General features: G+C 43.2%; 9 protein-coding genes across 9 annotated transcripts; 5 read left to right on the top strand and 4 right to left on the bottom strand.

Moving 5' to 3' along the window:
* Positions 1–544: 544 nt before the first annotated feature.
* Positions 545–2,230, top strand: N7495_006309 (FAD-dependent oxidoreductase; the record flags this gene model as incomplete). Its single annotated transcript, XM_057208960.1, has 8 exons — positions 545–631; positions 719–1,332; positions 1,382–1,437; positions 1,496–1,516; positions 1,606–1,718; positions 1,797–2,028; positions 2,087–2,126; positions 2,188–2,230. The coding sequence occupies 8 exons, from the start codon at positions 545–547 to the stop codon at positions 2,228–2,230; spliced, it is 1,206 nt and encodes a 401-aa protein (XP_057062734.1).
* A 2,817-nt stretch (positions 2,231–5,047) lies between these two features.
* Positions 5,048–5,901, top strand: N7495_006310 (uncharacterized protein; the record flags this gene model as incomplete). The annotated part of the gene is made up of 2 exons (XM_057208961.1): positions 5,048–5,333; positions 5,393–5,901. 2 exons carry the CDS (start codon positions 5,048–5,050, stop codon positions 5,899–5,901), a joined length of 795 nt encoding a protein of 264 aa, XP_057062735.1.
* Positions 5,902–7,084: 1,183 nt separating this feature from the next.
* N7495_006311 (DUF4419 domain-containing protein) lies at positions 7,085–8,542 on the bottom strand (the record flags this gene model as incomplete). The annotated part of the gene is made up of 1 exon (XM_057208962.1): positions 7,085–8,542. One exon carries the CDS (start codon positions 8,540–8,542, stop codon positions 7,085–7,087), a length of 1,458 nt encoding a protein of 485 aa, XP_057062736.1.
* Positions 8,543–9,902: 1,360 nt separating this feature from the next.
* On the bottom strand, positions 9,903–10,700 carry N7495_006312 (F-box domain protein; the record flags this gene model as incomplete). The annotated part of the gene is made up of 1 exon (XM_057208963.1): positions 9,903–10,700. One exon carries the CDS (start codon positions 10,698–10,700, stop codon positions 9,903–9,905), a length of 798 nt encoding a protein of 265 aa, XP_057062737.1.
* Positions 10,701–12,489: 1,789 nt separating this feature from the next.
* Positions 12,490–13,503, top strand: N7495_006313 (uncharacterized protein; the record flags this gene model as incomplete). Its single annotated transcript, XM_057208964.1, is given in 3 exon segments — positions 12,490–13,081; positions 13,132–13,222; positions 13,236–13,503. The coding sequence occupies 3 exon segments, from the start codon at positions 12,490–12,492 to the stop codon at positions 13,501–13,503; spliced, it is 951 nt and encodes a 316-aa protein (XP_057062738.1).
* A 1,571-nt stretch (positions 13,504–15,074) lies between these two features.
* Positions 15,075–16,985, bottom strand: N7495_006314 (putative amino acid transporter; the record flags this gene model as incomplete). The annotated part of the gene is made up of 2 exons (XM_057208965.1): positions 15,075–15,661; positions 15,722–16,985. 2 exons carry the CDS (start codon positions 16,983–16,985, stop codon positions 15,075–15,077), a joined length of 1,851 nt encoding a protein of 616 aa, XP_057062739.1.
* A 2,869-nt stretch (positions 16,986–19,854) lies between these two features.
* N7495_006315 (putative lactoylglutathione lyase (Glo1)) lies at positions 19,855–20,587 on the bottom strand (the record flags this gene model as incomplete). The annotated part of the gene is made up of 2 exons (XM_057208966.1): positions 19,855–19,908; positions 19,973–20,587. The coding sequence occupies 2 exons, from the start codon at positions 20,585–20,587 to the stop codon at positions 19,855–19,857; spliced, it is 669 nt and encodes a 222-aa protein (XP_057062740.1).
* A 1,517-nt stretch (positions 20,588–22,104) lies between these two features.
* N7495_006316 (chromo domain-containing protein) lies at positions 22,105–22,542 on the top strand (the record flags this gene model as incomplete). The annotated part of the gene is made up of 2 exons (XM_057208967.1): positions 22,105–22,235; positions 22,344–22,542. 2 exons carry the CDS (start codon positions 22,105–22,107, stop codon positions 22,540–22,542), a joined length of 330 nt encoding a protein of 109 aa, XP_057062741.1.
* A 374-nt stretch (positions 22,543–22,916) lies between these two features.
* N7495_006317 (uncharacterized protein) lies at positions 22,917–23,267 on the top strand (the record flags this gene model as incomplete). The annotated part of the gene is made up of 1 exon (XM_057208968.1): positions 22,917–23,267. One exon carries the CDS (start codon positions 22,917–22,919, stop codon positions 23,265–23,267), a length of 351 nt encoding a protein of 116 aa, XP_057062742.1.
* Between the last annotated feature and the right edge of the window lie 978 nt (positions 23,268–24,245).

Below are 24,245 nucleotides of genomic sequence, written 5' to 3' on the forward strand. Positions count from 1 at the left end.
AAGAGAGAAGCAACAATTTTACATCGGTATATAGGGAGCCAACTCGTTTATTCCGCTTACTATCACCATATATAGACGATAAAACTATTCGTGGAACCATGGTTGGAAGTTAAAAAAGAGTGCTCTGGGTAAGATTGGAATATTTAATTGGGCGCATAGATCGATATTTCTAACCAGGCAGACCCCCAAGAAGCTCTTATCTCAGCCCGTATTCAAATGGGGCATACTAGCCAACCAGCTACGCAGATCGTCGCAGCTATCGATCAGATAATTCGTGATCTATCACTTTGTTACCGCATACAAGCTGCAGCTGATATTGTGTAGTGCCCAAGGCTGTGCAACACGGGCTTCGGGCAACCATGCCTTAATATCGACAAATTACACGGTCTCCGTAATCATGCATGCCAACCTTAGAGCCTTTGTAAATGGTTGCTGAGTGGGGCTGGCACTCCCCTCAGTTTTTGTATATGTGATTTTATTGCTCTGAACTTTGAGTTCCTTTTCTATTACTCCGGATTCGACCCATGAAAACCCTTTGTCCGTCATGGGGATTCATATCATTATTGTTGGTGCAGGTATTGCGGGTCTATGTGCTGGTATCGCCCTTCGAAGAGCCGGCCACTCAGTACAGGTATGTTCACTTAGGATGGCACACTCGCACGCTCATCCTGAAAGATGGGAGAACCAAGTTACCTGACCAGGCTACTTGTGGAAGCAGATTTTTGAGAAATCGAAACTTGAAACGGAGACGGGGGCCGCACTTGCTCTCTGTCCCAACGGTGTTATTGTCTTAAAAAGTTTGGGATTAGACTTTGAACAAGCGCAGGCGTGCCAGTTAAACCGCTGGGAGATAATCGATGGCATTTCGCTCCAGAAAATCGCAGTGCAACATATAGACCGTATGGCATCGAGACTGCGGTCGGCCTTTGTGACAATTGGTCGGAACGATTTGCATCGAGAGTTGCTGCGCTTGGCTCTTGACTCTGATCAGGATGGGACTAATGTGGTCAAAATCCGACTTGGAACTTCTGTAATCCAGGTAAATCAACAGGAGGGGATAGTCACACTCGATGACAATAGCTGTCACCGAGCTGATCTGATCATTGGTGCCGACGGCCTTCATTCCGTTGTTCGATCACAGGTGCTTCCTCAGGACAAGGGAGCAGTACCAGCAGGCTTGAGTGCCTTTCGCTTTACGCTGCCGACTGAAGCACTACTCTCCCATTCCAATTCCCAAGATCTGCTCCGAGACAAAGAGTCGACATCATTCATACTCGCAGACACTAGTGATACGGTCAACGAACGTCACTTTGTCTGGTATGAGTGTCGCGGGTAATTTGGTCGCCCCTGATGAGAGTTATACGCGAGCTGATTCTTGTAGAGGGGATTTTCAGAATTTTGTAGCAATCCATCCATCCTGTGTGGACAAAACTGAAGGTGAGCTCTCCTGACATTGTGTTCCGCCCAGGCCTAATGAAAATTACACATGTCTAAGACGCCAAACCCCAAATGCTGGGTGAGTTCCGGCATTTTCATCCCGATATAATCAAAATAATGAGGTGAGTGCCTCGATTCTGTGGGTGTAACTCCATGTTTGTCTAATAGTTGAGCGAAACAGAATGGCGACGGAAGTCACTTGCTGGCCACTGGAAAGACATGAGCCTCTGAGAAGCTGGACATTTGGAAAGGTTATCTTGATTGGAGATGCCGCGCATTCGGTATGAAACAAACCATATCAAGCTGAATGTAGAAATCTAGACTATTAAGACTATGGCAGGCTAATAATAGCTATATAGATGCTACCATTCGGGGGGCAAGGTGCAAACCAGGCTATTGAAGATGGAGGTGCTCTCGGAATACTATTGAGTGATTTGGGCAGCTCCGACAATATTCCAACACGTCTTAAGCTGTTTGAGGCTGTGCGAGTATCACGCGCCTCGAGAGTTCAAATACTGTCCAATGTCAGGGTTGGAAGAGAGAGTGCAGTCACATCCGACCTTCAAGTCTACCTGGAACCTGGAGGATCCTGTGAGTCAAATATAGTCTATCAATTTGACCAGGACTAATTGCTCGGTTATATGTCAAGGCCCGCAGTCTTTTGCCGATCGTCTTTCACATGATTCCGGGTATATCACACCGTTATATTATTTATGTTGATAATAGCATGCTAATACGATAATCTCATAGGTTTGATGTGATTGCAGTATGTACGGAAATGATGCGGAAGTGACCGTCATCTAGGGGCTGTTCTTGCTGGTTATCACCGCCGTATCCTGAGCCGGGATCTCTACTCAATGTTTGGATTCGGGGGCTCCAATCTTTTGAAAATCTTGGAACGAAATTTTTGGGACTCTTGAAGTATGATTTCTACCAGGAGCATAAGCACAGAGACAGGAGTATAGCATCGACGATAACTCCCTAAAGTGGTAGAACGGCACATAACATAGCCTTCGAATAGACATTGCCTCGGATCCTTTAGGTATAGTTGCTCTATCCATGGATCTATCATACTTACTACCGTAAAATGTAACCCCCTACCATCATGTCGATAAGGCTTTGCTCGTGAGAATATCTAAAAGACGAAAGTAACCTAGGTAAAAAGTAAAAGTTTAAAAGAGCTATTTTTCATTTTCAGGTTATCACAAGTGCCGTAATACGCTTTGTCTTATAATTGACGTATATTGATTTCAGTCTAGAGATGCCATCCAACATCTACCGATCTAGCCATGAATAGTTTATGTCATTCTATTGAGGAAGAGACATTGAAAGTTGGAATAAAGGTTATTGATGGAATAGACAGTAATATCGCTACTCCAAAGCTGGCTATATTGGTCTTCGGGCATTAGTCAACTGGTTGGCGCAAAAGAAGTCTCTGATCTCTGCACAAAGAACAATAACTCATTAAAATTTATAAAAAGGGATTGAAAGAAGACTGAGATTTTTTTTTCAAACCCTAAGACCTCGGCACTATGTATAAAGAGCCGTTGAAGAACACTGAGACTGATTTCAGAATCAAAAGTAATTCATCCTATCAAATGAGCTAACTGATCTGGGATTAAGTGAAACAAAGCATGATAGAGTTCTGAAAATATAGATCGTTATGGGATCATATTTATTACCTTTAAGTGCTAAAGCAGTGCAGGTGGCGACAGAGAAAGAATATCAGCCAGCATCCTACCCAGGAAGAGTATATAAAGCCGTTCTATATCTGCCCTTGCAAAATTCCATTTCTCCAAGGCTCTTATTCATTTGGTATCGCTAAGCTTGCCTCAAAAATTATCAAGACGAAAGCACTACAATCCGCTAAAATGTGTGAGGTGATTATAAAACTGTTTTTTGAGATCAACGGGCTATACATTCTGCTTTCTGATCGTAACGATGGAACTCGGTCATTTCACTGGGGGCTTTACTTTCACCAGGCTACAGGCTCAGGGATAATTCATCATCTGGTAAATGGGCCCGGTTCCTCCCCTTGGAAAGTTGAATCTAAGCCCAGCCAGAATGTCACAGCTTACAAGTCACTGGTTGCTGGACTCAAGATAGGTATTCTATTTCCGGAACTCTATCAGGCTTTCTTAGAGCGACTTTACCAAGTTCCAACTGATAATTCGATCCGATACAACGAATTAATAAGCTGCAGAGTGTGGCTCAAAGAGGTTCTGTATACCTTGAATGATGAAGGCTACTTCAATCTCACCAAGAGCATCGAAGAAATTGAAGAACTAGCAAAGAAATTGGCGAGACGCAACAAGAGATTGGGAACCAAAACTGTGGAGCAATTGCGCTTTTGATAAGGAGCAAGGCTTATCTTTGAGTACTCCACCCGGGCATGTGCTAAAACGAAGAATTTTCAAGGTTGGGTGTGCGTCTATACCTAGATATCATTTCTAGCCGTCGATCGGAAACTTAGACACTGTCTATAGCCGAGGCCGAACATGGATGACTGCTGGTTTGAGGTTCCAAGATTGTAGTAGGAAGAAAGGAGAGAAAAGAATAAATCTGTTTTATAGCATGGGAACATCGATGCCTAGGGCCGAAAGAGAACAAACATGGAAATAGAACCGTAATTGTCAGAGGGGTGAAGTGAAAGAGCTCTGTATATAATAAAGGTGCAAGTGTGAAGTGAAAGATATCTCGGTAGGTATTGAGAAGCGTATATCAATCTAGCTTACTCCCGCTAGAATGGTAGGAAGAGGAAGCCCGAAAAGTAAAATAAAAAGCTGACCCCATTTAAAAGGAAAGCGCGGAATATTTAGAGGATATTATTAGCCTTGATTTCAGTGACTATGTAGCGCAGAAAAGCCAATTAACTAGTTACGAGAGATATCATGTTGAATCTGAGAGAAGTACTGTGAAAAATCGTACCAACATAAATCTTTTTGAAAGATACATCTAAACTGGAGATATTCGGCTTTTGGACGTTGGAGTGTATAGAATCTATGTCGGAGATTACGTCTTATCTCCATTAACCTCCATAATCTCCGGCCTGAACTTGATTTTACTCCACCACATATTGGGGAAGAGCATGTACTAACAAATTATCGATCACCAGTAAGACCGCTTTAAGTCGCTGTGAAAGTCGAAATGGTCTTGAATGCACTCTTCGTTTGGAGTTTGTCTCAAGAGATTGATCGTCTGATGGAAATAAGATAAGCTTCTTCGGATTCGAATAGCTATCTGTTGGAACGAATATCAGCTGACATACCAAGATCATGTGATCTTGGCATGGCAGCTACTATATCTTCTTTCATCTGAGCATTTTAGAATGACACTTCACTTTTATCCAATATGCATACACCTATTATATACGTACAGAAACGATATCAATAGCTGTCTGCTTCGGTAATAACCTAGTCAACCGACACTATCCTTATCTCCGTAGCCGGCTGTTATCAAGATCGGGCGTATCGGTTTTTAACCCGTCTATATAGCATCTCTCTGTATACCTAGGTATATAAGATTCTTTGATTCGAAGTTGTCACTTGTTCCATCCATCCATTGAACACCACCAGCATTGAAACATTATAGTTCAACCATTCTCACGATAATGTCTTCTCCAAAAGTTGTTGTTATCACAGGAGGAAACGGTGGACTTGGCTATGAAACCGTCAAGGCTCTTCTGAAAGCCGAGAAGCCTTATCACATTTTCCTGGGCAGTCGCTCCCCGGAAAAAGGCAAAGCTGCCATTGCGACTCTTCAGAAGGAGCATCCCAATGCTACCAATACCATTGAAGCTATCAAACTGGATCTGATCTCCGACGAGGACATTGAGAACGCCTTTGAGCACATAAAGACTACCAAGGGCCACATTGACATTTTGATAAACAATGCGGGTATGTAGAATGCAAGACAGCGCGATTAATATTTTTGAGATTAACTTCGTAATATTCAGGTGCTACATGGGACATTGAATACATTGGTGGAAATGTCTCTCTCCGAGAGGCTTTCAATCAGGCTTACAACACAAATGTCACCGGCACCAATGTTTTGACTGCGACATTTATCCCTCTGCTGATAAAGTCTGCTGAGCCTCGTCTGATCTTTGTCGCCGGTCTTTCTAACCTTACCCAGGCAGCTGAGAACTACTTCCCCACACCTGAGCTGCCAGCTGGGTGGCCTAAAAAGCTCGATTTCGAGACCATTGGATACCGCTGTAGCAAGACGGCGCTTAATATGTTGATGTTGGACTGGAACCACAAGCTGAAGGCGGACGGCGTCAAGGTTTGCTGCTTCGGTCCGGGAATGATGGCCACCAATCTGGGCGGCAACCCTGAAATAGCCAAGGCTGTGGGTGGCCTGGACCCAGCTATCTCTGGAGGCTATTTGAAGCAAGTTGTTAAGGGTAAGAGAGATGCCGAAATGGGCAAGATTATTGTGAAGGATGGTATCTGCCCTTGGTGAAATGGACCAAACTGTCCAGCCTGGACTTAATCAGTATATCTATTTGAGCTTTATAATACCCAGGTAGGTGACTGAGAGCCTTGGACATGTGATAACTTACATGAAGTCCCATCTTTGATCCTTGAAAGGTGCCCCAAGGTCTGTAGGTAACCTTTTGTGATGAACAAAACCCATGAATGCTGATATGAGTTCAAATCAAGGAAAGTATTACATGATGAGACGCATCATCTTCTGAGGGCTTTCGAGGGGGTCTACAGTGTCAATCAATCAAAAGGTGTGAAAAACTAGACAGAGTAGACATGTTTAATTGTAATCAATCTCTTTCAAACAGTGGTTATTATGATCTGAGACAAAAGTTTTCAGCACGACGTCAGCAATGGCTACCTAAATTCACATCATGATTATTTTGCAGCTTGACTCCGGTTAACTTAGAAACAGTTTAAACGATTGCTCGAATAATTTCTTTTTTGAATTATAGTCATAGCTTGACAGGTTAGCAGTAGAGCAGTGAAATCTTAGATTCAAAGACAATCCCTTTAGATCATGATTGGCTATATCAATCACTGGGCAAATTGTTCTGCCGATTAAGACGCAGATCTTCGAAGTCTCCCTTGTATAGAAGATCATCAGAACTGTACCGGCCAATCTACAAAAAAGTACTATTTAACAGGTGCGAAGAACTACTTTCCACACCAATTCCCGGTGCTGTTCTAAGTGGTTTTTTTAGAAGTAGTGCTCTCCATAGATCTAGAGCTCGGATTGATACGTGGTGAAGAAGCTTCTGATCCATAGACCCACTCTAAAAGTGGATGGAGCTGTGATGGATAAAGGTCCTGGTCATAATACGAAATACTGCATAAAACCCCTCTGATAGCTCAGACCATTGCTTCTGATCAATCCAAAAACTGCACTGGCAGTTCCCCAATAGACCCCCTCCGCTGATAGCTCAGATATTTAATGCTCACTATGCGACTCGTTAGCAGGCTTTAGTTAAATAAATGGGAGAACTTGATTTACCTATATCGTAAGCACTGATAACGATACTTCGAGAGACTTTTGAAAGCCCGATAAGAAAAACTTGGAAAATCTGCTTTGAATTTGTGATAGCTATTCGAATAGTTAGCATATTTGAGTTGAGTTGGATGAATGAATGGATGTGGGAACTTCTGTAACTTTGTCCTGATCATGACAATGGTTCCGCGCGAGGTCCGCGGAGATGCCAGATATCGCCATCAACCATCGCCTCAAACTGGGGGTCATCGACGTAGTCGCTGTCCGCCTCAAGCATCCACCACATGTGGAAAGGCTGAATCTGTTCGTCGTATTGTTCCACGTCATTTGGATCATCAATCTCATTGACTTTAGAACCGACACAGCCAGCCACCATGAAGCCGTGGATATCTGTATATGAATCCTCGAGCTGTTTAGTGATGGTGAACGGTATGCTGGTCCATGCCGGAGGGAAATCGCCCGCTGGAAACTTGGGGTAGGTAACCCAAGGGGTTCTCCAACCATCGGAGTTGTACAAACACAGGCCGTTCTCATCCCACATGCGGAATGCGCCCAGCCATCCAGAGATCCAAGGGCCGACTTTTGGCTCTTCCCGCCAGTCCGCCCACTCAAACGAGTTGGTGATGCACGTAGACCAGTAATGACGGATGTCTTCTGCATGAGGATTTGCATAAAATCTCACAAAGTTCTTGAGGATGGGTTCAAGAAGGCGAGCAAATAGAGCAGGCTCTTCGCCAAACGCGGGAAGCATTGTGAGCTTATCCACTAGCTGCTGCCAATCAGAAAGCTCGCCATCCAAGGTGCAGCATGCAATTCCACATTTAGATTCGATCTTGTAGTTGTGATAAGCCTGCGCAGTACCCATCAGGAGGACCGGAGCAATGATTTTATCAGAGTCGCGGCTTGTGGTGAAGGATGTTGTCATCCATTCTTGCATCTCGGGAGACATGGAATCTTTGAGCTGCTTATCGAAACTGTTGAAGACCTTGATCATATCGGCGCACTTCCCCATGCCCTTGGTGGCCTCTTCCAATTCTCCGTCAAGAATTGACTGGCGCAATTTCTGGGCCGATGCCTTTGACAGTTCAAGGCGCAATTGACTGAATTTTTCGTTAAATTCTTGCTGGCGCAGTCTCTCCTCACGTCTCTCTTGGAGCTTGAGCTCTCGTGCGAGAGAGTTTGCTTCAATCAACTCCCTAATCTCCTCGGTCATAGTCTCGCGTCCACGAAGCATCTCAATTCGCAGTGCTTCATCAATAAAAGGTTCCAGGTCTTTTTCATCTTGCTCTGCCATTTTCTGAGCTATTTTGGTGTTATCGTAATCAATCAACCAAAGGCGTGGATCGAGGAGACTGTCCATACGAGCTTTGATGCGCTCGACATCCTGTGCCTCTGTGCTAGTGGCTTTCAGAGTTTTGACACGATCATGGTTGACAAGAAATTTGCGCATTGCTTGACCATGGCTTTTGGCGTAAAATCCAATTTGGCTTACAATAGTGTACCAAACATCTTCAGGTCGCAAAAGGATATTCATTTCTTGAGCGTATGCCCTGAAAATCGTCTCCATCAAGCCGTTTCCTTTGCCCATGACTGAAGGAAATTCCTCCTCATCGGGTTCAGAGCATTTCATGCAACTGAGGGTCTTTCGAACGAGCGGCGCGCAACATTCTACTAGTAGATCCTTATGTGTATTAATCAGGGGGTCTGGGCACGGACTAGCCACTATCATGTTTATCATGAAGGAAGAAGGCATCTTGAATGGAGATTGTAATAAAGATGGTGAAAAGGTCCCTTGGTGATGATGGAGGAAGTGAATAGAGGAGGAAAAGAAAAAGAAGACAAAAAATTAAACAAGTGGGGTGTTGATTTCTTCATGTCCTGGATGAATTCTATTTGGACGCGAGAAAGTGATTTGGAAGTACACTAGTACCAACTCTAGCCAGATCCCTCCTACGATCTAAGCACTTACATCGTTTGCTCCTCCCATAGCTTCTTCCTATTCCATCTGAGATCCAAGTCTATCTCTATTCTATTTCTCTATGATACATTATCAAGCTTCATAGCACGTCAAAAATCCTTCAATCCATATACATCTTCAAAAAGATTTTCCAATTTAAGGTCCTTTTATCAATCCAGGCCGCAATATTTACTTCAGATGACTAAAAAGTCCACAAACACTTGGTCCCATGCTCGGGATTTCGGACTTCCCTCCCTGCTTACATGATACAATGCTCTAACATCAGTCAGTTATACAACGGTATAAGCAATACCCATCTCTTCACCGTGCCCATCACTAACCAAGTATCAATACTCAGATAAAAGTGATACTCCCATGGGTTAGTATGATTATAGTCCTCGTACGAGAATTTATTTAACTTGACTGTTAATAATTCGACCTCTGACTCCTTGTACAAGACTTAATTCATCTCAACTCTTGATCATCCAACTCTTCATCACCCAACTCTCACTTATCATGACTCCAACTCCTCGTACAATACTGGAAAAGAATAAATATTATCATATTACCTTTCTCATCATCCTGATTACTACTCTAACTAGTTTTTGAAATCAGAAAATGGAAATGTTGGAATATGGAACAAAGCAGTCATGTGATCAAATCGTTGCTTTTTAAGTCGCAATTTACGGCGGCCCTCAACTAAGTACGGGCTGAAAAGCGGACGTTTCATGCCCTATCCAATCAAGACTCACTAATTTCGGGTTAATTTTGCGGGAATCAAGTGGCAAGAGTGTGGAGTATGACTGATTTCGAAAACTACTGTATACTGAAAGGTTTTTGCTCTATGTAGTAATGCTACTGTATAATTCGGTCTTTTGAATTTCTTCATTGTTTTAATTTGAGAGCCTGCCGTTGTCTTGCGCATCCACCAATTATCAGGTTGCTATGTACCCCTCCACAGTTACAAGCCTTTTTCATTTCATCATTTCAACAATACCAACTTAGCTGTAAATCTTATTGGGAGAGGGGGTATTCAATCAGAACCAGGCCCAGGGCTGTTCATGTACGTATCAGCCTCGGCCTGGATCATCTCCATATACTCTTCGCTAGATGTAATACTCGGAGGCAGATCATCGCTGTCAGAAGCCGAGCCCCATGTTTCACGTCTCCTGGCTCTTCGTGCAGCCTGTTCAGCTCGCAGTCGCGCCCTTTCATGTCGCGATTTATCAAGCTCAGCGCGCTCCTCGATTGCTCTCGTAAATCCCCGACAGACTTGGCATACAAACAACAGTTTCCCGTTTTCCGAAGCACCTTCTCTAAATTTGCGACACTTTGAGCAGATCACAAATGGTACCCCTAGGATAGTGATGATGTTACCGGCGGTATATCGATTAGTGCCAGGGCGCGGTTTGATACCACAGTCCACACACCACCGTTCCGTAACTTTTTCTCCCCACTTGGACTTTTTCCTTTTCACCATATTGTCCGCAAATTTTGCTCTAGGGCGTAATCTAAGGCAATCTCTGCAGGCGTATAAGTCGTTCTGAGTACCGAAATAGGTAGTCTCCGCTTTTATTAACTCCAGGTGAGTAGGAGACGGTATTGTTCCATGAAAAAGCCGGCACGAACGTTGTAGCCAGATGGTACTGAAAGCATCAAGATGATTGACTATCATGAGTAGTATCTCAGCTGGGAGATCACAGATAGTGGAGTTTTGCGACATTGTAGCAAGGTTTATCGTAGGTGGGCCTTTGAAACAGACGAGAGCCGCAAATATGAGTGGATCTGGGAGAGTTGTGAGTACTGGTAAGGTTGCTAGAGTTGAGACCATACTGAGCGGGGTATCTCTTGGCCCATGATGATATTTAACCTTACAGTACGTACACTTAAGTTGGTATCGTAATATATCTTTAATCGCAGAACCATCTTAGATACGGACTAACTAATTTGGGGTTAGCTTTGTATGTGATCATGGGTTGAAAATGGTTTCATCTGTTGTTTCATTATGGTAGCGGTTGCTACTGTACCTAGGATGATGAGTGCTCATATGAGACATAGGATAATTTCACTGTATATGTACGTCCAGAGCTACAGAGCAGTATTTACATTGTCGACGTCCAATCGAACACCGTGACACTAACATATTCAGCACCCTATCATGGTGATTGGTCGCTGAGTCCAATGGCTAAAGATCATCGCTCTCAGAACAATATGGAATGAGGCTGATCAGCCTGGTTGTATACAAGGAATCCTTAAATGAACGATATAATTTTAGGAACCATTTTCCACCTTAAAAACTAGGATGTCGTTATTCTCAATAACTTTAACCTGATGAACTATTTTATTACCTAAAACCTCTGTTGGAACGAATATCAGCTGACATACCAAGATCATGTGATCTTGGCATGGCAGCTACTATATCTTCTTTCATCTGAGCATTTTAGAATGACACTTCACTTTTACCCAATATGCATACACCTATTATATACGTACAGAAACGATATCAATAGCTGTCTGCTTCGGTAATAACCTAGTCAACCGACAACCTCAGAAGCTAAGGTAAGTAATAGGAATAGTCCAGAAGGAGCCTTGGAATCCCCCGGGCCCGGGCTTCTTCCTATTTTCAAAACTTCTTCATATCTAGCTTTATTCGTATCATTAGGCACTATAAGAAAGCATGAGTCAAATACAAGTAACGTAAAGTGGAATAAATGATTTATCCTAGATTGTTGTTTCTGTCAACTGAAATTGAAACTATTTTCTCCTTTGATTAGCATTCTTGTCATATGTCCGCGGTCGCATTTCTACTGACGTCCTTTATAACATCTTGATATGTTATGTAGACTAAGCGAAATTGGAGAAATTTTAATTTTAATGTTAACAGTCAAATAAAATGTGAATATGTCCTATCTATTTGAATGATGCTTTTTTTATTTTTTTTATTTTTTTTATTTTTATTTTTTTCTCGTGAGGGCGTATGAGTTTGAGATCGATTGAGGTTTACGCAATTGATTTTAATATTTTCCTTTTCACTTTAAACAATTGGTGTTCGGCGGGATATTAAGTAGCATTCCACACACGAGCATAGCGGACATGTCCAGCTTAAATTAGTTTAGGACGCGGAAATAAAAGAAGACGGCCACGCGGCAAAGTCTAGCACTCTGGACTCAGTAATCTAGCTTTCAGCCATTTGTGTGGCATTTCCTGATGCCACTCACTGTTTATACTAAGTTCTGTCAGTCACCGATGCAAAGTGAAAAGAATATCTTCAAGTTCTTCTCACATCATGAGTAACATTAATGTTATATCTTGGCAGATAAGAAAACTGCATTACCCTACATTCCATATTATTTTCTCTTATCCTCTCAATAACGCCACAAAACTGTTGCCTTTAGTTGCTGCATAGCATTGAAGGCTATGTAACGTAGTATCACAACATTCTCAAAGAACGCTGTGCTTAAGGGCATTCAAGATATGGAACATTAAGAAATTAGAATACTTTATAAGAATTCAGTTGCTCCCGAAATTCGTATAGCTAATGATCTTCAAATTAAAGCTGCTTGTCCAACATCGAACCTTAAAGTTCTATCCTCCAGATATATCAAAAGAAGGCCTTTGCGATGCATAGTCCATATCTAAATACTGAAGGTAACCAAGAGCGAGATCCTGATATTGAACGATTCGACCAAAATGGCGACCTTATTTTGGTGGTCAATAGTCAGCTTACAAAAAAAACAAGACGCTTTCTTGTATCCTCAAATTTGCTGGGTCTTGCTTCACCGGTATTCAAAGAATCTTTCGGATCCAATATTCGCGAAGGATTGTTGGCGAATCAGGCATGTCCAGAAGAAGTTCCATTACCTGAGGATGACCCAGATACAATGGGTGCCCTACTTGCTATTCTTCATTATCAAGAGCCTCAAGATATAGCTCATATGGATACCATGTGGCTCGCCAGCCTCGCCAGTCTCTGTGATAAATATGACTGTGTAAAGGCATTTCGAGCATGGTTTTCAATTTGGTTCAACAATATCAAGGAGGATATTCTCAGTCCACAAGACTACGGCCATCTAATGGTTGCCGCTCATCTAATTCAAGATGGGAAGCTATTCACCGAATTGACCGTGAAAGCTCAACTGAGACTGCCTCCTGCATTTGCTCTTGAATGGGAGAAATCTGAAATTATGAAAAGGCTGCCTGGCACTATCAAAGGTATGTTTTTTTCAAGGAAAACGCACTAAATACCATCTAATTCATAATAGGGGACCTGGAAGGCCGTATCAAAAAGCTGCTGAATCTCATGCAGTACGAGCTTCAATCTATTGAGGCCTCTCTGAGAGACCATCAAAAAGGGTACCTCATCCAGAAGTTGGACTGTATGTGCTGCGGACGAGCACATCCGATTCTGGCAAAAAAGTGTCATCCTTGTAAAAATATGGATCTGCTTCCGAAGTATTGTACTAGCGATCACAGGGTTGCGGAATACTTCTCAGCTTTACGGAGAGCAGAAGTATGGCCATTTCAGACGCTTTCTGCCTCAGAACTCGCACTCCGCATCTCTTGTGCCGTACAAGATCTTGCAAATAGACATAGCTGTACAGCTGGATATTTATGTCCACTCCAGAGAAAGTTGACTGAGCTTGACCAAATGGTTCGTATATCTTTTGACGGGGCCACTGGTTTGCCGCTAGTACCTGTGATGTGATAGAATCTTTCTCGAACCCTATTATAAAACAAGCTAATCGATTTTTGACTTATCACGATTTCAAGGAATCGACCTGCAGAGGACCGTACAAACGGCGAGTGAAACATACAAACGAAGGAGGAAAAGGAGGAAGGGGATCTATTAGAACGAAGGATATCCCACATAAGGTTTCCCTCCTCAAGTTGATTAAAGATATTCATCGACACCTGCCCTCTTTCGTTAGAAGTGCACCAGTACCCTTACAAGAAGAATCGAGTGATGTTGGTTGCAACTTAGCTTTAGATCTCATTGGTTTTCATGTATGCTCATTTATTTTTAAGTATTTGCTTTAAAAGTGCTCTCATCAATGCAATTGAAAACGTTATTTTACCTTATTACTTGTAAATTGTAGTAGAGTTGGAGTGGAGTTGGACTTAGTCAAGGTTGAGATGACTTAGCAGAATTGGGAAGATACAGGTATTAAAACATTCTGCCGGGTGTAAAATACGTATTTTGTTTTCCGTTTTATGGGTTTTGTCGCGGTTGCATCTATCGGATTCCGTACTCTAATTTTGCTTCAATAACAGAAATCAACATAACACAGGAAATTTGGATACTAAGCAGGATATGCAGGCGAAGGATAATCTATGGGCTTGAATACTGACGAAGAAGCATCAAGTATTGATATCGATTGATGACTATATACTAATGAATAGCCATTTTGTTCATTCTACCTTATCACGGAATGGTACCTAGGTAAACAACTCCGACTATCATTATCAAGTAATACAACTACGCTTTGGCAAATTTGAAGTATGCGATTTAAAGCTGTCCAAAGGCAAGATGATAGCTATAACTAGATTGAATCCTCATAATAATACTGTGGAAGCAAGTTCTTACATAATATGTCATATTGAAGAAAATTACAGAATGGGGTCACTTGATACGCGTCATACGGTGACAAGCTTTTTAGCGGTCGATCCTTTGTTAGACTTTGCCAGATCCTTACGTCTGCTGTTCATGGAATGTCAGTTTTTTATGACGATCTAGATTTGTCATTCGACATAGTCTATGGTTGGACTTTCTTATCGATCTACCGACGACTTTACATGACTCCTTATTGTAAAGATTATACGAAATCGATAATATTGATTGTGACATTGACTTCCTTGTCACTTGCGTTTGATATCTCAATCTCTACCGAAACCAATTGCATAAATTCATATCGTATGGAGACTTCAGATCTTACGCTCGGGAGAAGGACAAATGAGTGAAGAGGTAGGAATCAAACGTTGAGAACAAAACATACCTTTAACATGAATAGCCCGTCGAGTGTACATTGTTATCTTAGATTTAAATGAAATTAGAGATCATAAAGGGGAATTTATCAATACCAGCGACATAAATCGTGACCATGTAGTATACACAGCAATACCATCTATCTATCCCCCCAGTAAATGCCAGCAAATTATTGAAAGCAGATTCGTCAACAAAGATCTGCACAAATTTTCAAGGACTGATTTAGCTAGCAGGGTTAGCGCAGGTGAAGGACGTCAGACGACCGCTGTTGAAGGACGTATTCATAGATATGACCGAGGCCCAGATGCCCAGTCCAGCCAGAGAAAGTGCGGCAAGACAGTAGAACACATCGAAGGTATTCCACAAGAAGCGCTTCTTGTAGCCACGGACCCAGCGCTTGAAACCACTGTCAACTCGCTGAGCCACACCAGTGACTGGGTCAAACTCTTCCTCGGGAAGAATGGCATCTCTCTGCACATGGTATCCAACCAGAAGGATAGGAGGGAAGGTATAGGAGAACTGCAAGATGCAGGCAGCGCCAACGAAAGACGATAGATTGGAGATTTGGGGGATAGCGCCGGCGACAATCCAGGCGAGAATCCAGTAGATTGGAACCAAAACAACCCAAATCCACTTGCCGATGCGCTTTTCGAGAGGGGGGAAATGGAAGATATCATGGCAGACAGCAGAATAAAAGACCTTGATACCAATGTTTCCGTACAGCAGGGCGGCAATGACACCGGTAATGAAGGAAAGAGCGTTACCAAGCGTCTGGTAACGGTAGGCGGCAGCAGAGGTGTTAGGAATACCTACAGGAATTTGTTAGTCAAGAGTCTGAGAGATATTTCAAGGGTGTATAGGAAACTTACCCTCGTATGCAGGGTTGTAGACAAACTGTCCTTGAGCATGGTAGACGACCATTCCGTTGACGAGGTAGCAGACATAGATGAAGATCTCCGCACAGATCATGGCCTTCCAGAAGTCATAAGGACGTCTCATTTCAGCCATGAGTTCGGTGAATAGAGTGGCACCACCATATGCAAATACGGCGTTCATCATAGCATTGACGTTGTCTTCAAGTTTATATCCGCTAGGCCAGCCAGCACTTGTGACGATAGGTCCCTTCGTAATGCCGAAACTGGTCTCAACAGCGCTGTAATTGGGAGGAAATTCGTACACAACGGCCATGGTCGTGATGATAACAATGATGTTCAGCCAAATTGCTAAGTTCGCCAGCCAGCCCAGATTTTGCAAGGTACGAATCTGTCCAAGGACAAATCCAATAACCATGAAGATAACCTCCGCAGCGATGAAGCAGAGGAATCCACCAGTGTTGTTGACACCGGCAACCATCTGCGCCAAACCTTGGCCATTACTGACGATCAACAAGGTGACGTTGAGGAAGAATTGGAAGCTTTGAAGGATGTTGACAAGGAACTGAGCCCACTTCCCGAAAATCCTGAAGGCCATATCACCGTAATTGCGCATGGGGAAGCGAGTAGAATCGAGACCGACGAAGATGTTCCAGAGCTGCATACCAGAGTAGAGAGCGAATCCTCCTAATACAGTATATAGTGCAAATCCAGGTCCATATCCCATTCGACTGATTGCATAGGGCACATTATTGGGACCCAATATATCGGTGGTGATCAGGTAGAAAACGGAACCCCAGGTGGCAGTACGGGCAGCTCTCTGGGCTGTTTCCCATTCCTGCTCGCTGACACCATAGTTGTCACATGCCTGACTGTTCGGGGGGTCGGATGAGACGTCGGCGTTGGTCTTCTCGGATTGGCCTGGAGGGGTGGATGGTGCGGTAGGCGCATCATTACCATCCGTGATTTTCCTTCTCAATAACTTATTCTTCCACACTGAAAGGCCCTTGTTATCAGTACGTATGTGCTTCTCAACTTCGCGGGAGCGAATTGCCCAGTAACGATAATTCTCAAAGGTAATAGAAGAGTCCAAGTAGATCGACTTTGAACCTTGAATCACTGGTGGAGGGATGCCACTATGTACATCGTAAATTGGAGGAGCGTCAGAATGCTCCTTGGAAGTTCCAATGATATCTGCTTCATTCCCTAAGCGAGGGTCTGCAACACCTCCAAGGTTCGCGGCGGAAACGAGTCCTGCCATATTGGCGTATATCAAGAGAGCAGTGACGACAAATTGGATCGGAAATCAACAGCGCACTCTGGCGGGGATTTATAAACAAAAACTGGGCTGTCAACCACGCGGCTGTACCAGAATATGCCTAGGATAAATTATGGCCTATGCTGGGGATAATGAATTTGGCCGAATATGAACCCTAGGCCATGTTTTCTAATTGGATTGCATGATATGTGTGGACTGTCGCCACAATATTGAGCTAAGGTTCATCCAGTATCGCTCCAGTGACTTATCAGACGCAATTGAATATCGTGGGATAGTGGATCAGGGCCAAACCTAGCATTGGCCGCGATTATCGAACCAGGGGAATAATGCGGCCCCACCAGTCCGTAGTATTCGGTTAAAGCTTGTGTCAATCGGTCAAAGCTTGTATCTCCGCTCGCATGCCCACCTGGGTAAGGATACCCCAGTAAGATACATGAAGGTGGGTACTCGACAACGCCATCCATTAGTTCTGGTTCACGCGCCGGATCTCCGTCGGCCCCTCCTTCAATGTAACATAGTACGATCAATAACTATTGGGTTTCACGTATGATATGATACTGGTTGCCTTTACCCAATCCATCAATTAGATTCATATCCTTCAGTCACGCAAAAAAAGCAAATATCACACGGGGTGATTCTAGTCAAGGCATCCATGTTAATGCAAGGCGATGGAATGCATCTGGGATATCGTGGCGCTGGGTGGGTCCATCCCTGTGAAGAAAAAAGCGTACTTTGGACTCTGTAATCAAAGGACTTGCATGAATGTCGGGATTCGCCGAAAAATCCTTCCACACCTGCTTCCTCCTTTTGATGAATTCAAGCTTCATAGAATGAAGTTACGTAATAAAAGCCTCAGAGTAAATTTTTTTTTTTTTTTTTTTTTTTTGGAATAACCAACGTCACGGTTGGATCCACATGCTCAATTTTATACTAGTCTTCTCAGCCGATGAATGGTTACTGCGTACACCGTCTAATTTCGATGCTAGAATTTGATATAACGACTGGAGATTTCTACCGTAGGACTAACAATTTGTGTATCTATTAGGCCTCTCACATGAGTGCTATGCATAGAGCGTTACATTTTAAATATTCATAGCATCTTTACTGTAGGCAAATCTCCACTCCCGCGGACTCCGAGTAATCTAGCGCTCCTGTCCAATCAGAGCTCAAAGCTACCCCCCCAAACAAAGGTCGCTTTAGAACCTGGATATAGAACGGGTCAATAAATCAATTCTTATCCAATTAATATCAAGGACCTCAGGATACATTTTCCTGTGTGAGTACTTCATGCATTATCACTCCACCATATAAACGGTCAGCTCCGAAGTGGGCCCAAAGTGAGATTCTGAACTCTCGGGTCCCCTGCTCCGTAACTATGTACGGCGTACATGCATCTCACTTACCAAATTGTCCTATATCCTATCAATCAAAACTTACATCGGGATTAGCTGCTGGCCTCTTTTGACTCCTAAGCTTACATGAGAAACACATAGATTCGCAGGTACCAACTCATTAAGGTCTTGTGCTGTCTCATGCGACAATGAGTATGGGCCTCAAGAAGCGGGTGACTTGGACATATCCCGGACAACCAACGGAGTTCCTATGAAGCTTTTATGTACTTCGGCACTATTATATCAGGATTTTGGTCATGGCATATTGCCGGATTCCAAGGTTTTTCTGCATATCCCACCACATGATAGAACATTTCAAATGTTTCTACTTGTTAGCAGCTCGTGCTACCGGCTTTTAGGTCTAGAGCTCCGATGGCAGAGTGCCGACATGGAGAATTCAGATTTGGGTGAATGCGAGAGTGAAGACGAGAGAACTATTTCCCCTGTCTTCTGTTCTTTTGCTTTCTCTTTCCCTTTCCCTTGTCTTGTTTTTGAATTTTTCAAATACAAAAATACATTCTTTCCATATCTTCAAGCACCGTAACAATACTGACATGTTTTGTAAGTGATAGAACGAGGTGTAAGATCGAAGCAGCAATGTTTCAATATCATTGAAACAGATAGCTGACTTCATGGGCCCAGATGTGTAGTTTGTGCTAAAATACTAGCCTGCTTTGCTGCCCACACGTGCAGGTGATCTTGAAGACTAGAGATACATCGATTTGTAGATCTACGTACACTTTTAGACGTAATTAAAGTACTACTAGTTAATCATATCTATAAACTAATATACGGTTATGAGGCAATGTCCACTTCCCACGTGCATTCGGGCTTCACCAGCTCCCGCTCAAGTCGATCGAGATAAGAACCGCGGCAGATTTGGGGAATGGACATACCGAGAACGATCTTTGAAATCTTCCTAATCGGGCAGGTAATCACTTGACCTCGCCGTGGTCTTGATGACCTTAGCACGTACGTGCATCGCTTAGAACCGTTATTCGATTTGATCTGATTTTGCGGACTAATTATTCTCACCTGAGAAAAGAAACCTAATCAGAGGTGAGGTGGTTTTTAGCTCGAAAAATCAAAAAGACCAAAGTTGGTTGTTAGGTGCCAACCAACAAAATGATAGTAGTAAGGAACACATGTCAAAAAGCACTTGTTAAATGGAGGTCTGACTACCAAAGGAATAGTGGATTCTAGTGGGCAAATGAGAGTGCAGTATGCGTATGTGTATGTGTAGCTATGGTGGGAATCCCATGGTGGGATTCCAATGCTGACTAAAAATAGACTAACTGTAAATGGAATCGGGCCTTTGACAGCACTGGGATTGTATTCAATTTTTATTTACTTCTTCCGATGGAATAAGCCTGAATATGACACAATGATATCTGAAAACTGGCAAAACGAGGCATTGAAGGTGACATGAATCTCGTATTGTTTATTAGACGTTTTTTGAATCATGGCTCAAGAGGGTTCATCTGCTGTGGTACAAGCTCCACGATATATCCATCCTTAATATATCGGATTAGCATGAGAAATTGTGTGTGGATCAGGTCTTTCCAGGGATTGACTTACCGGATCTTTGATAAATGCAATCTGTTTGAATACCTTCTGGTATTCGGGGTGTACATCGCCCAATCCAAGACCACGCTGGGCTTCCCATGGACTTAAAGGAATGGACTCCCGAGTGGCGACCCCCAGATCTTTCAAAATCTCGACCCCATTACTTTGCAGGTGCTTCAAAGCCGCAGGGACATCAGGCACTGTAAAACCCAGATGTCCAAAGCCGAGATTGGGAGGCTGATTCCCAGTGCTGTATAGACCCTCAGGCTCATTTTCACTACCATGTATATGATAGAGCTCTAATAGTCCAAGGGTATGAGCCAGACTTGCGACTGTATCTTCCCCAAACTTTGATGGATTCTCGCGATGTTCTGCTGTCTTAGGATAGCCTAGGTAGTAGATTGTGAAGGGTCCGACATTCATTGTGAAAACGGTTCGCATTCCCATTAGGTCAATGTAGAAGTGCATTGAGCGTGCAGGATCGCGGATTCTCATCATCATATGGTTCAGCTTAAAGCCGGTGGTCGGTCCATTTGCTGGCAAAGGCGTATCAGTCTTATTGCCATTTGGTAAAAATTCACCAAGTGCATGGTCGGTTGATGAACGTGCGAAGCTGGGGTCGGACATTATGAAATTGGAGCTTTAGAACTGACAGCCGTACAGCAAAAAAAAATAATTAAATAGCCTACGAATATGGATACGAAGGTATTTATAGGTTCCAAGCCTCCCGAGGTCTAACCTGCAGGGTCCGGAAATACTCCGGGCTAGCGCGGGGTGGTATGTGGGGGTACTCTCATCACTTTACATTGAAAGGAGTAGGTAGACGTTCAGATATTTTGAAAAAAAGGAACAAGAAGATCTATGACATTATCGATCATTGTACCATGAGCTGAAATCGCGATCAACTTAAAGCCTAGAGAACGTAGTGTATTTGTCATTCAATACCATAATGAAGGAGCTTATCAGATGTAATACCTTCCCCGCGAAGCTGTTAGCCCCACATCAACAAACCGTCCATCTGAATCGCTGACTTCCAAATGGTTTGTATAGAACTCTTAACCTAGAAATAATCCAAATTCAAGATTTAAAATTATTTCAACTGGTGGTTGTTGGGATATGCTATTCGAGTTTACTATGGTGTTCTGGGGTGGCCGGTTAGCCCGTAGGGCCGGCTAATATTAGACTGATATGGAGATGATCATATAACGGGGATATAAGCCTTAGTCCCAAAGTTGCATACAAAACAAAAACATACAACAGTCAGGATTCGCATGTGGTCACCCACCATACTACTAACTGACCGGCGTGTGGCTTAAGTACGGCTGAGCGGACGGGAAGCCCTGCTTTCCACACCCTGTGGTCGTATGTGCTATAACCGTCTAAACATGAGATTATGATAATCGAACAAGTGAGGTAAATAATGAGTGAGGTGAGTACACAATAATTAGAGTGAGCATCTGGTGAGCCAAGGTGAGATTGAGGTGATACTAGGCTAATGCATGACTACTATTTTCCTCTTCCTCAGTTCCCGAAATCTTCCTTGCCATTAACCATGGCGTCAACCATTTCTCCGAATACAACCAGTGCAAGAATCATGTCCTGTCTACCAGGTGATACGCTAAGCTATACTCGTCTCGATTATCTCAGCTATTACATTCAATAATGAGTTGTTATTACTTTCTACTTTCACTCTTACCTTCACTTCTAATTGACCCTTCAATTTCACTCTCACTCTTCAAATTGAATGGAATACAGCCTTCTTGGCACTTTTATACCCAGAAATGACACCATAACTTCCTTCTTCTCTCAAACTCCTCTCTTCCTCCCTGAAGCAGCAAATTTACTCTGCAATGAGAGGGCTGAGTTCCATGAAGATCGTAAAGGAAGAGAGCAAAAGCATATCGCGGTCAAACCTAAGCTCTGGACTCAGCAGGGCTGCTCTATCGAAGGCTGCTATTCCGCGAACATCATTTTTCGTTCGAGGAAGATGCTGCTCGGGCATTTGATGTCTAAGCGGACTACTGGTCTTGGTCATTCGATGTCAGAAGATGAGGCCCAGTTAGCAATCGACGAGAAAGTCCAGTTCCACGATAAACATCTGTCTCATTAAACGGGCGATAAAGTGGTTTCAGCTAAGCGAATGCATGCTGAGTAGCTGGTTTCAGGTACTTGGACTCACATCACGAATCATTCAGCGACTTGATGAAGAGCCACGATTTCTCGGTGTTTCATACAAGTTTGAATGGGGCGGAAGTACTCCAGAGCTGGCAGAGATGTGGGTAAATCCACCCGGTCATTTCCGTTGAACATCTTGAGCCGGCCACAGACACGCCGCCGGAAATCATCTCAGCCGCGACGGACGATAGATACCCAGAGGACACAGACCGCTACGATGTCGCGGCGATCCTAAGCAAACGGATACGCCCTATTGGCTGAAACAAAAGTTATGCACCGAATACCTGGTCCGCTGGAAAGGCCTTCCATCAACGCATGACGAATGGGTACGAGAGCAAGATGCAGTCGGTGCAGAAGAACTCATCTATGAGTACGAAAAGCGACAAGACATCTTCATCGATGAGTGAAGAACACTTTCCTTCTTCCTTCTGCATGTACCCAATTATCGCATCATAATTGATCTTGCATTCTGTCGTCCACTATGGATGACCAACGAATCCCTGAGATTCTCGACTTGCACAAATGGAAAGGTCTGGTCGACCTGATGTGTGTAAAGAGAGACGACTGAATGTCGCCCTTCGAAAATAAAATCTCTCTTTTGATGATCCCTGGCTTTTCACATGAGCTGGCGACGACTCGCACGTGCAGTCAAATTACATATACCGTTGGCCTGCACCCTAGAGAATATGACTGGATTGGTACGGCAACGTATAAATCAACTCTAAATAAGGGCAAACAACCTGGTAATAGATTTATGCCCCTATCTCGCAGGGTAGTCAATATGGACGACTCTAGATGGCCAACGTTTATCGTCGAAACTGGTATGTCGGAGGGTCTACTTCAGCTTGAGAGGGACGTATTATGGTGGTTCAATAATTCTGGGGGTGAGACACATTTTGTTCTTTTGATCAACATTACCACTTCAAAAGTTAGCTTTTTTTCTCTGGCGACTTTCACCCCGAATTCACCTTCTCCCCTCTCCTTAGGATATATAGGTAATTTAAGGCGCACGAATACGCTCCTTCCGATGACTATGACACCCCTTATCTATAACAGCCAATCTGTCTACAAAAAATCTACGCCTGGCGTCCAGGCGGTAAAGGCATCCGGCTCGCAGTATCGGGGCAGTTAAGGTTAGATTTCGAAGCTTTGTTCGATCGGCCTTGAAAGGCGAGACAAGAGCAGGCTATTGCGTTCTCAAACTGTTGATACAATGGGGGTTGAGGTATCCGTTCTGATTGGACGGATATCATCACTCCTAATTGGACCAACCAGCCCCAAGCAGGGCAGCGGAGTCTCTTTTAGTTTGGGAGTAGATAGACGGGAATAAAGCACACTTTACAACTCCAGCAACACGTACGTACAAGCATACTTACTGTGTTTAACGAGCGAGTGTCGCTCCCGACACAAACTCGCAGGTACAAGATTTTCTTAAAAACTGGAATTGCTAGTCCCCTGCGGCCAATTCTCTTTTTTGTTTCTTTTTGCTTTTTTTTATTCTTTTTTGTATCCAAGTGTGAAGGCTCGCTGTGCATAGCTATTAATTAAAGTGATATTCAGATATGCATCTACTTTAGATGAAAGTAAGACCGACGCTTTCGTAGACCTAGGGAAGTCATATACTACCGTGACAAGATTCTCAAAGCATTTGAAAAAAAAAAAGAAAAAAACATACAACAGTGCATATAGTTACTGGCAGATCAAAAGTGGGCCTTCTGAATGTGGGTCTCAATAGGAAGCCTATTCAACATTAACAAAAAGCATTATCATTATCTCTGTATGAAAATTGAAATGGATTACCTAGTTGTCAATAACTTCCGATTCGTCCAAGGCTAGGGCATAGAATTGATATAATGTTTCGTATTCAATCCTGCTTCTTGGTCTATAAAAGCCCCACAAAAGCTATTGTCGGTACACCTGTACCAAGTGTGGAATAGCTATTCGATAAAGGTGATGAGGCTAACGCCCACTTCTGACACCTATCACAGGTAACGCTTTACGCCCCTATGATATCTTTGTGTCCTCTTGAAGTGGTTGTAAAGTCTGGTTTTCATTCTTAGTTTGCTATCTATTATAAAGTAACAATTTGATCACATGACTGCTTTGTTCC

This window comes from Penicillium taxi, assembly GCF_028828555.1.
Source record: "Penicillium taxi strain IBT 34144 chromosome Unknown utg000004l_segment0_segment0, whole genome shotgun sequence".
Lineage (NCBI taxonomy): Eukaryota > Fungi > Ascomycota > Eurotiomycetes > Eurotiales > Aspergillaceae > Penicillium > Penicillium taxi.